At 36.6% G+C, this 12,420-nt stretch overlaps 1 protein-coding gene across 3 annotated transcripts in view; it reads right to left on the bottom strand.

The window, feature by feature from the left end:
- The window catches only part of LOC124298713 (lysophosphatidylcholine acyltransferase), a 114,952-nt gene that overhangs the window by 41,638 nt on the left and 60,894 nt on the right, over positions 1–12,420 (bottom strand). The window contains exon 3 of one of the 3 annotated variants that reach the window (XM_046751085.1): positions 11,957–12,174. The exons of the other annotated variants lie outside the window; for them this stretch is intronic. Within the exon in view, the coding sequence (XP_046607041.1) occupies positions 11,957–12,174 (218 nt within the window). The remainder of the gene's footprint in view (positions 1–11,956; positions 12,175–12,420) is intronic. 3 annotated transcript variants of the gene reach the window in all.

Raw genomic sequence — 12,420 nt, 5'->3', positions numbered from 1 at the left:
GCTAATCTCAATTTTACGCGCTGTCAGTGGCACCCTGAGCGCTTCTTCACAGGTATTGCAAACAGTAGCGCGTGTCATACGTACGGAAGGGCTATATTTGACTGGTATGATTATAGCGTTAGCCTTGGCCCATACTTTGTTCATATCAGCACTCGAGCAATTGCAGCACTCGCCTCAGCGGCACACGCTATAAACTTCACAGTTATCGTTTGTCCACTTTCCGCACTTGTGCAAATGACTCGATGAGTTTTTTGAAAAATACTGAAGTGAAAGTATCCGAAAATGCTGCTGTTCGAAGTATTAAACTTAAAAACGGCTCGCGTGTTTCAAGAATTCTCCACCAGTGTATTTTAATCTCGTCAAACTTTTCAAAAAGTACTTTTCCGGACGAAAATTGGTTATAGAAGAACCGATAACTATTTATATTACGAGTTGAAAGGACCTTTTTCTTATGCCCAAATTTCGCTTAATGAAAAATATACGAATTCAGTTTGGATATTATTCTTTTTGTCTCCTTTTAACCTGTTCATCAGACGAAAGCCTGAAACTGCATCATTTACAATACAACATTTTTTCATTAGCCTGAAAAATTAAGTATTTAAAAAATTATGTACAGTGGTTCTTTCTTCGTATAATTTTTGTCACCGTAATGAACCAAAGTTAAACAAAGTATGATTATAGTTCAGAGTTGAGACACACTGATACTCACAATCAGTAAGTTTTGTAATTTAGTGTCACAAATACTCAATTGTGAAACTATAAATAAATTTCACAATCTAGCCAGTCAAAAACCGATTTTCGGTCAAGTTCAGGAGGTACTCTGCAGATGTCCTCGAAATATAATGAAATTTAAACAAAGGAAGCAAGAACCAAACTATCAGGAAGCTTCGCTTTCCACCAGCCGTCGGCTTTGCTGTTGACTTAATCAGAGAGGTAACATGTGCCAGAAAACGAGTTGCTAAAAATAAATGACATTAAACATAAACAAATTTTTATCAGGATGCTAAAAGGTTAGAATAATCTGTAAATGAGTTGTAAGCTGTATTTTTTTTACAAAACAGTTCTTTCTCTGCTCCTAAACGAAATTGGAACAAAATCAGAGAGGTGAAGGAAGGTTTCCTGTTGCGTTGACAAGAAATGAACAATGATATACCGACAAATGTATGCGAGAGCGATATAGAAATATGTTTAATGCATACAGTATAGGAAATGAAAGAAAGACAATTTGTCGTTAATTGAATCCATACACCCAATTAATGTTAATTTCACATTGTGTTTGGTATGAGAAGAGAGTTTCATTACCAAATATACCTGCGTACAGGCATGTTTCCCCCGAAGCTTCGTACACCTGATAGTTGCTTATAACATTTAATTCTGTAAGACTGATTTGTTAGTGACAGCGTATAACAGCGTGTAATTCCCATTCACCAATAATATTACACAGTAACTGAAATGTTACAGAGAAAAGTATTTCATTTTCCTTACAGCGAACTGATAATTTCCACAGTATTCAATGTCACAGTGTGACTTATTATTAGTGGTAAAAAATAAAGTGTGGCTAATACGAAAGTCAATCAATAGTTTTTTTCTGTTCTGACCTACCGTTCGTAATATTTAAACCAATGCACATTCAGGTATTTCGAAATATGTTTTTTGTTTGATGATGTTCTACAGAAAAAAAAATAGAAGGAACGAAAATTTTCACTTTTAAATCAGTATAAAATGAATTTTTCTGGATCTCCGTCATAAAAAAAATCTGCGAAACTCTGAAAATTTATGTGAAAAAATTTACTTTACACTCTGCCTTTATTTATTGTTTAGAACACTTTTCAGAGAAAAATCAAAATTTGTCTTTGAAAATTTGTTGAATGCAAGAAGTTTTCAGCTCGAATTTCTGCATTTTTCAGAAAATATGTACGCTTGCAAGTGCAGCAACGGAATCTCTTTCAACAGAGTTTTCCAGAGAACATTTTTTGCATGAAAATTTTCCAATTTCACGTGCTCCAATTAAGAGCGAATACAAAACATTTAACTAAATAAAATTTATTGATTCTCTATAATTTCATCTTTCAAAAATCAAGTCCATCTTCCGAATGCAGTTTTACAAAAAAATTGATTTTCAACGAGTTATTCAGATTCACCAACCATGATATCCTTTCTCGCGGTTGGTGTAATATTTCAAATTTAGTGTATATAGAAGTTTTCAAAAAATATTGATATTATTGTGTAAGATGTACGTGTGTGTTCAATTTGTATGAGAATTGCCGAGAAGTTTTACAGAGAAATATTTTTGCCAGAGATATTGAACTGATTTTCAAAGAAAACCTTTGAATTTTCTTTGCAGAAGACGACATTTTACGATATTTTTCGAAAAATGTAGAAATTTCAAACTGAAAAATTTTTACTTTGAACAGATTTCCCAAAAAAAGAGACGAAGCAGAATTTCCAGTAGTTTTCAGAGAAATTTCTAGAGTTTCACAGAGATTTCCAGAGCGCACTTGAGAGGTTCGCAGTGATTTTCTTTCATCGCAGCCGTTATTGACCTACAAAAGTTAAGTGAACTGTACAAGAGATTCTAGAACTTATTGAACGCAGCTTATATTTACAACGTAGTCTGAATGAAGGGAACCGTTATTGTTTCGTCGTGAAACCTCCCGTTTTATTATTCAAGTATTCTAACTGTACCGCAAAGTGAAGCGTTCATTTTACGAGTATACAGATGGTGAGAAATAGCAAACGCAATAACTGATTATGCTTTCTGGTGTGACGTGAAGAATTTGATCTGCAAATGTGTTCTACCATCTGTATCTTCGACGTTGCATGAACCGTTGCAATGGCTGAGTACAATGCAAAATATGCATGCATTTAATCGCTAGAAAAGTTTTCTCGGTAGCACGGGGGCGAGTATTATCCATTGCATTTTTATTGCAATTCAATCTATAAGTTCCTCTTATAGGAATATATAATTCCAAAGCGTGTAATTATCTCGCACATCCCGACTTTAACGTATATCTGTTGTAACACGATGTTTAGAACAGCCCGTCATCGCCTCATAACAGCAAACAACTGAAGGAAACTCCCGGAACACGCATTCTTGACGGGGTACTCCAAGCGAACTTGATACAAATTAGACGATAAACTGCGAGTTTCTAATTCTTTCTTTGTAAACTTTGTAACCACGCTTCGGCGTAAGCAAACAACAATTTGACTATGACAAGCTATCCAGGGCGACGACGACATTTCTGACCTCCGGGGAACCAACATCAACACCAGTTATTGTCCCGATGACTTTATCTATTCGTTATTTGACATGCACATTCTGCTGTGCCTTGCAAAGCACTTGGACCAGGGTATATCCTCTTCCAGAACCTCCGGTACCGCTTCGGCTACTGGCGTACAAAAATGTGCAACAGGCACAAGGAAATGCTTCTGTCAGCCGAGCGACAAACTTCTCTTGGAGAAAACAGTCGCCCGCTTTCCCGGATACTGCGGAGACGGTGTACCGATTCGCGCTAACAGCGCAACCACGAGTTCCCGTCCCGCAAACTTCTAGCCAGGTACTGGACCGATTCTCAACTACTACCATTCCAGCGGTTATTATCACCGTCGAGAGTATTCAGAAGACTCGATGCCGTGTTCCTGTTATTATATATATATATATATATATATATATATATATATATATATATATATATATAATAGTTATTTCATTAGCCGAAGCGCAATGCCCAGCACAATGACACTGGTGGAACCGACTCTGATTGTAAGTTGCATAATGTCGTCACTCTCCTACCGACAAAACCTTTGACCGGGAGGCATCATGTGTGTCTTCGCCAGAGGACAGACAATGATATGAACTGGTCAGTAAAGTGCTGCGTATGGAGCTTATAGAAGGAGGGCAACTCTCTGATGGACGATGCGGTCAAAATGTGGTCAAACTTTGGATGCAAATAGGGGTCCATAAAACAACCAACGTGGCGCTGGTAGATACTAAGTTGAGTAATGAAATTGAATCTGTTAGTTATACAGTTACACTGATTATATCTTAAACTATAGTTAGATTGGCATCTTACGCTTAACAGCGCCACCACTATTTGCAGCCAAGATCGGCTCACTTCTTACAACCTTAAAATATCCCTTTTTTTATACGCTCTACAGTGCTACGACTGTACAGTACGAGTTGGTGTCAACGACGAAGTCACAGGACGAACATAACCCAACATCTATCGGTAATTTCGGTAAACAGGTGGTTCATATTACCAGGAAGAAGGATCGACATCGAACGACAGCGACAAGGGATGCGTTCTGATATTCGCTCCAAACACTGAAAATGTTGAATACGTAAAGAGCGATCCGACATTCCAAGCGCCGCTCAATGCTATAAATAACGGAGCGACTGATTGCTGACAGCGCTTCAAACCCGGAACGTATCCAAGCGCATAGTCCTACAGGATCATTATAGGATGGTGAGGCATCTGACACATCCCCACTCCTCTCTCGCTTGGCACGTGTAACGTTTTGAGCGAATATCGGAACGCACCCAAGCTCGTCGAACCGAACTCCGACTCCGTCTATTCTACGCTCAACCCACCAGGAGCAGTCGCTAGTCTCCTCTCGTTGTCCTAGATTTTTCGTCTATTACCTTTTTCTCCTTCCTCTATCGCTGCCATTTCTTCTGTCGCTATCGGCTATCGAACATTTGCTCTACTGTTTGCTCTATCATTAACTTCTCTTTTATTTCCTTCCGTTTACCGTTGTATACTTTTTTTATTTTGTATTATGTCTAAGTGTATTTTAAAATAAATTCTGCATCTGCGATCCGAGTCACCGGCTAACGTACGGATTTTACTTTTGCACTGTATTGTTACGAAGCTGCTGATACGTTCCTTCTATTTTGTCTTAATTATCTTTTCGTTTGCATCATGTGATGCCCGTATCTTTGTGAATCATGGTCATGTACTGTATTGTTACGAAGCTGCTGATACGTTCCTTTTCTTTTGTCTTAATTATCTTTTCGGTTGCATCATGTGATACCAGTACCTTTGTGAATCATAGTCATGGAGCTGCTATGAAACACACGTACGCACGTAGAACATCTGTTGGCCCTGCATAATATTGATTATACACTACGGTTCCAAACAATCATACTTGAGGAAGGTTACAGCAGCAAGTTCGAATTATCACGGCTTGTTCCGTATTTTGCCAAAGCCGTGAAAACTCATGCACTTAGTGCATGCAGATGTTCAGCAGATGCACGTTTCTTTCCGCGCAATAGACGGAAGGTCCCACGTTAGTGACACGTTGGGCCCACGGGTTTTTACACGCCTACTTACAAAGAACGGTGGTACCTAGAATTGCCTCTGACGTTACGAACAAGTTCAGTCTCGGCTATAAAGTTTGACCATATTTTTGTGGAGATTTGAAAAATTGTTTATCAGGGAACTGCCATCGTGTGCACTTCACTCCACACTCCTTGGTTACAATTCCAATAGGTCTACTCGAGCCTGTGGTAACAATAACGAATTCTCTTGATTCTAATAATGAATCTTTCGAATTTAAATAGTCAATGATTCCATTTAACCCCGCGAGTCTTATTAGTACCTGTATCGATAAATGTATCGAAACTTGCAGTTTTTAAATAAATACATTTTGTTTGGTAACTAATTTACCAGTCACGATAAGAATCAAGTATTACACCTTAATCGTCCAAGAGTTTGAAGCCAAGAAAAGCATATCAAATGACGAAGACTAGTTTCTCGATATTTGATTACAGTAGTGGTGTACTCATACGCTATGGTCAGTTAAGCCATTATTAGGACTAGTGCCACACATGCGATACCAAACGCGTGGTTAATTTTGGGACCGTAAAATGTATTTTTCGGTCTAATTATTATACATTTTATCACATTTGATAGTTTGTGTGTCTTTTATCTATACCGATTACTAGATCAGAAAAAGGGATAGCATGAGTGTAACCGCAAGAATAACTCATCTCCATGGACGTGATTTTTTATAGTTGACGCCATGTTGAGTAGAGTGTTGGTTTTACAACTCTGGCTATAAATGTTCCTCCTTGATCCCGCCATGATCTCGCCGGTCAGACCGTTACTACTTGTAATAGAAGTTCTACTTTACAATTTTGTAGAAATCTCTTGAAAAACATGGAGTCTAAGGTCTAGACAAGTAGATAATTCATCACTTGCCTCTTTCGTAAGAAAATGGCTTAATAGATTTTATATTTCGGTCGAATTACAGCAAATGTGAAAACCTTATCCTAGATGTTTGTCGTTACAGTTCACGACTTTGACTTGCGTCCATGAACATGAGTTGTTTGTTTCTGCGGTTAGACTCATATTTCATCTTTGTAAAATTCAAAGTAAGTAGCCGCTGAGAGGCGTTCATCTTGATTAGGAGAATGAATGTTTTGATGGTTTCTCACTATTGTATTGATTTATTTTTATTCCTTTCTTTCCTATTCTTAGTTTTATATATATATATATATATATATATATATATTAGGGTGTCCCTTAACATGGGTGTTTTCGAATTTGTATGCTCCCAGAGGCTCAAAAGCTTCCAAATCGATAAAAAAAAATCCTCTAAAAATTTCAGCGCTTAATATTAACTCTAAGATAGTCCGCTTCCCGCCAAAGTTTCTATATATATATATATATATGGGTCATTCCACCAATTATTGAGTAAAGTTGTGCCGATGGGTCTGAACTTTACATAATAAAAATTTGATTGAAAAGTACATAACAAAGAGAGCTTTCATGATTTTTTTCAAATTTTTTCGTCGAACCCTTTCGAAGATAGAGTGGATCGAAAATTGCAAGATTTGCAATTCTTGACTTCAGATATTAAAAATATCAACCCCTTGTAAAATTTCTAAAAATAAATGAAATTATGGTTCTGGTGTAAAAAAGTCTCAGCTTTCTGAAAAAAATATTTTCAATTTCCTCCAATGTCGGGAAAACCCTGAAAAATGAGGTCATAAACTAAAAAACGCTTTTTCTACCAATGTATCATTTTTTATATTTTTTAAAATATTTTTTTCGAAGTTCAAAAAGTTCAGACTTTTTTACATGGAAAATGTATTTTTTTTATTTTGGGGTTATTTAAAAATAAACCATCGCAAAATAAAGTTGAAAGTTCTGTGATGAATTGCCGATCTGTATTGTGCCGCCGTCACGGTCGTCGCACGATAACTATCAACAAAAATTCCAGAATGTTTCAAAGATATATTATTTTTCGGATGTAGCACCACAACAGTTCAAGAACAAATCGGCATTCATCAATTTGTGCTACCACGTAAATGATTTTGGGCTAAAGGCTGAATGGCATTTCATTGTTACATCCCATGGTAAAGGACCATGTGATGGGTTAGCAGGCACGATCAAACGTCTCGCTGCAAGGGTATCTCTTCAAATGGGTACGAGAAACGAAATTTTATCATCCTTGGCATTGTATGACTGGGAACGTGAGTCATTTAAAAACGTTGATTTCACTTTCATTTTAAATGAGAAATACGAAGTACGCGCAGCACAGCTAAATTCAAGATTTGCAAATGCTGTAGCTGTAAAAAAGACGCAATCTATGCATTGTATTATCCCTGATGCCGAGAATCGTGGTTCTGCCACTGTAAGAAATGTTTCTATGTCAACTGTGACAAAAAGAGTTCAAATAATAAAGATTTGACCCTTGTCATAACTCTTTTGTGTAATAATTTTTATTTCTTACCCACTTCATACTTTGAACATATATATTTACTATAAAATCGCTGAATATCATGTTTTGTACAGACATTTTCAAACTTCATTAGATAGTTCGTGCGACGACCGTGACAGCAGCACAATACAAATCGGCAATTCATCACAAAACTTTCAACTTTATTTTGCTATGGTTTATTTTTAAATAATCCCGAAATAAAAAAATACATTTTCCATGTAAAAAAGTCTGAACTTTTCGAAAAAAATATTTTAAAAAATATAAAAAATGATACATTGGTAGAAAAAGCGTTTTTCAGTTTTTGATCTCATTTTTCAGGGTTTTCCCGACACTGGAGGAAATTGGAAATATTTTTTTCAGAAAGCTGCGACCTTGTTACACAAAAACCATAATTTCATTTATTTTTAGAAATTTTACAAGGGGTTGATATTTTTAATATCTAAAGTCAAGAATTGCAAATCTTGCAATTTTCGATCTACTGTATCTTCGAAAGGGTTCGACGAAAAAATTTGAAAAAAATCATGAAAGCTCTCTTTGTTATGTACTTTTCAATAAAATTTTTTGTTATGTAAAGTTTAGACCCCCCGGCACAACTTCACTCAATAATTGGTGGAATGACCCATATATATGATTGTGAGTTCCACCTTTTACGTGGAACTGAAAAAAATTTGTTCATGTCAATAAAACTCCTTCAGTTTGAGGACCCCCCTAAAAGGATTTAAACGTCACGCTCTAACGTGATTTGAAGTTTTCATTGTTTGACTTACGACACCGAAAAAGTTCCGCCATCATGACAAGAAAGGTCGAGAATCCGTTTCTATCTCAAATATTTTATATTTTGTATTCATAAAATTTCTTGCATACTCAAATTTCCTAGTATTTTTTATAATAAACATTCATAAATCTATACTTATCTTTACTTTAAAGTACTCATATCTACTTTTAGGGTCGTTGAAAACATGCGTTTGTTGTGTAGGCGATTGTAGACCCCGACCTCAACTGTGCAACAATTATTCGTTTAACCCCCCCCCCCAATAATGCGTCACATATATATCCCCCCCTTTGCCCCCCTTTTTGGTGTATTGATTCATAATTCGATCTATTGTCCATAAAAACGTATTCAAAGTATTCAAAATGCAAACTTTTAATAAAGGACAGGATTTTGTTGCTTGGCAATGAAAAAAGATAGGCAGCCCTTTATTTCTTTCTCTACGAAATTCTCCTACCAAAATGCGAATTCTATACAAAAAAAACCGAACGTCATACCACCCTGCCCTCCCTCCATCCAAAAAGCGAACGTATTTGTTGAATGACCCCTTATATATTATATATTATTATAAATAATTCAGTCCTATTTTTAACCGCTAGTAAATATATTGTTGCGTGCTCAGTCTAATATCTAATACTCCCCATTTCACCTCACTATCGCTTTCCATTCCCAGAACCGTGATCCTGCACTCTGCTCTCCGCACACGCCAACGCAACGTTTCATTCTCCTCGTCCCAAGAAACTTCTCACCCACCCTCTGAACTGCACACTTCGTTTCTACTGTTCCATCAATTTTATTACAGTAAACACATTAATTGATATTCTAAACATACCTAAAGTTATCCAACCCTCATTCTAACTTCTGGTTCTCCTAAAACGTAAAAGCGAAGCCGAATAATCTATTCCTTACCACTCGGGGATGAATAACAGGTCATGACAATATTATATATTGAATGTCAAAACATAAAAAGATTAAATAAAAATGAAGGTAAGAACGAGTATTTCCCGCTGCGTCAATCACACACGTGATACTTTCACTTGCTAATTATTGATATTTTCACTTGCTGTTTACTGACTTGCAAGCGCTGTCCTATCTGATGATTAACTGTCTATTTTTTTGTATTTCTTATTATATATATACTACCCGAACAAAGATTTTTAGATTTTACAAATCAGTTTTCCTTTTCATATTTTTCATACATATTTAGGGACTGACTGACCACTCCCGTTCTAACGTACATCTGCCTAACTTGATTTTTCATTATATTTAATAATCTTAGGGTGGTTCTTAAAAAGGTCATTTTCGAATGTTGACCGGCTCACCTCCCAAATTAGTGCCAAATAATTCAAAAATAATTCTGCAATTTTTTCAGATTTTCATCTCAATTCTAACCCCTGCCTGTAAGAGGGTGAATTTTTCCATTTAACCCTTTCAGGAGCACATTAAGTCCATCCAAAGGATTTCGATCAAATTTAGCGCAGGGGGGTTCCTTGGGTCGTTCACTACGAATCTGAACTCGAAATTTGAAAATTCAAAATGGCGGATCCAATGTGGTGGACCAAAATCCCAAAAGTCGTTCGATTTCGATAAAACTCGGAGCTCGGGGCTTTTGAGGTCACAGATTTCGAATCTGGACTTCAAATTACAAAATTCAAAATGATGGATCCAATATGGCAATATCGAGTGACTCTTGGGATTTTGGACCACCATATTGGATCAGCCATTTTGAATTTGCAAATATTGAGTTCAGATGCATAATCAGCGACCCAAGAAACCCCCATATACCAAATTTTATCGAAATTCGTTTGCCAGAGTTAATATTCCCCTGAAGGGGCTGAATTGGAGAAATCCACCCTCTTGCCGGCACGGGTTAAAATTGAGATCAAAATCAGAAAAAATGGGGGAACTATTCATTCATCATTTGGAGCCGATCTAGGGATGAGTCGGTCGACATTCAAAAATGACCTTTTTGAGGACCATCCTACTGTCACCCGCATATAAAATTTCCGTCTCTGCAAACTTATTTTACCACCCCAGTATTAACGACTCGTTTGAAAGCGCACCTATTACACCTGTTCTAAGAATGGCTTGACTGCCCATAGCTAACATGTTCATACTAGCTTACTAGTACATAACACTACTATAATCATATGTCGAGAAACTAGCCTTTCTGATTTCGCATCTATCTTCTAGCTCCAAGGCGTCCCTCTATAAAAATTCCAAAGACTGTAGAACTTTTCATTTTGTGGTACTTGACTTTGAAGTGTCACGTTGTATTGCGAGCAACGTGGAATTCTGAAGAATCTGTGGCTCATCCCCCTCTCTCCTGGTCAGAGTTCTCCGTATTCTTAGTAGAGTTCGGTCACATGCAGTGATATGAGAGTTGCCTCTCTATAACCCCCCTGAAAGCCGTTAAGCTGGTAGTGTTTCAAACTGGGTGGTTCTCTTGTAATTATAGGATTTTGACTGCAGAATGTCAAGATTTGGCCCACTTTAATTTGTATATCACTGCCATGGCTCTAAAGTATACTCGATTGTTCTCCGTTATCTCGCTAGATCCGTTGGACGTTTTTCTTTTTTTTTTGCGTTGAAATTTTTGTAGGTAGCTAATACGATGATTCTCACCGATTTCAAAAAGTAAAACGTACTTTTGTTCTGTTCAATTGACTGATGTTGATGTTGATGAACTTCGACGAGCCTACATAGTAGTTATTAATAGGCCACAGAATTCATTTTATTCCCGATTCAACCATGAAGTTAACTTTTTTAAAACGCATCCTTAATCAGCGGAAAATATGAGCCCAATTTAAAAGTCCCAACTTTCGAATAAATTTTGCGGTCAGAGTTGAGTCGGAAATAAAGTCCTCTATGTGACACAGGAATAAAAGTCGACTTTATTCCCTTGTTACATAATGCGGTATTTGAACACTGATGTATGCTATCAAGCATTATATAAATACGTTATAACAGGTATTGAATTTTGATATTTATATGCAACCTAATTGTTATTTTCACTCCAAAACTGAATTTTCTAGTCCATTGTGTTATGAAATACTATTAACCAGTGATTTGCCAATATGACACAAAGAACATGATCACACAGACAATGAATGCGAATCCAATAAAAATCTGTTCTTGAAAATTACTCAATATTATCGCTATCCGACATAGACATATTGAGATGAAAAACTAATGCCAAAAATCAAGAGAAGACCACCGTTTCAAGTTCGAAGATTTTCGAAGAAATACAAGAATCAAGTCCAGAAAGAAAAACTGAAAACATGTGTATGCGTCTTTACGTTTAGGCGAAGATATATAATTGAAAACGCACTGCTCGGATCAGTGACTGTATTTTTGAGACTGTCCCATGTACGTAGATAGAATGAATATCTTATATGGATATAGGTATAGAAATATAATACATAAGAAAGTGCGGTGAGAAATAAAGAGGAAACGTACTTCCGAAAAATGGAAGGCGGCTAGTTTCTGCTTTGGCGACGACACTGGGACCTCCTAGATGGACGACAGTCAGAGCGTCGAAGAAGCTTGAGTGAGGAGCGAGTGCCAGGACAGGTGCGTCCTTGGCAGGAGCTCTGTGACCTTTGACCTTCAGATGGTGAAACCCTCCACAGACGAACGACGCCCGCAACACCCAGCATACCGTCACACGTAGGTCTCTGTTTTTTATACCAGTATGTTCCAGCCTCCATTTTATATATATATATATATATATGTATATATATGTAAATGATATAAAATAAGATGTTTTTGTATTGCAATATAAATTATTCTGTTATGCGTGTACGTACACTGTTAAAAAGTTTGGAAATTTATTACACAAAAGTGTATCTAAGTTACAAATTTCGTATATTCAAGTGCATTACTAAGCATTCTCATTAAATTTGCAATAAAATTTTGTAATT

This window comes from Neodiprion virginianus, chromosome 2 (assembly GCF_021901495.1).
Source record: "Neodiprion virginianus isolate iyNeoVirg1 chromosome 2, iyNeoVirg1.1, whole genome shotgun sequence".
Classification (NCBI taxonomy): domain Eukaryota; kingdom Metazoa; phylum Arthropoda; class Insecta; order Hymenoptera; family Diprionidae; genus Neodiprion; species Neodiprion virginianus.
This window is presented reverse-complemented; position numbering and strand designations above follow the sequence as displayed.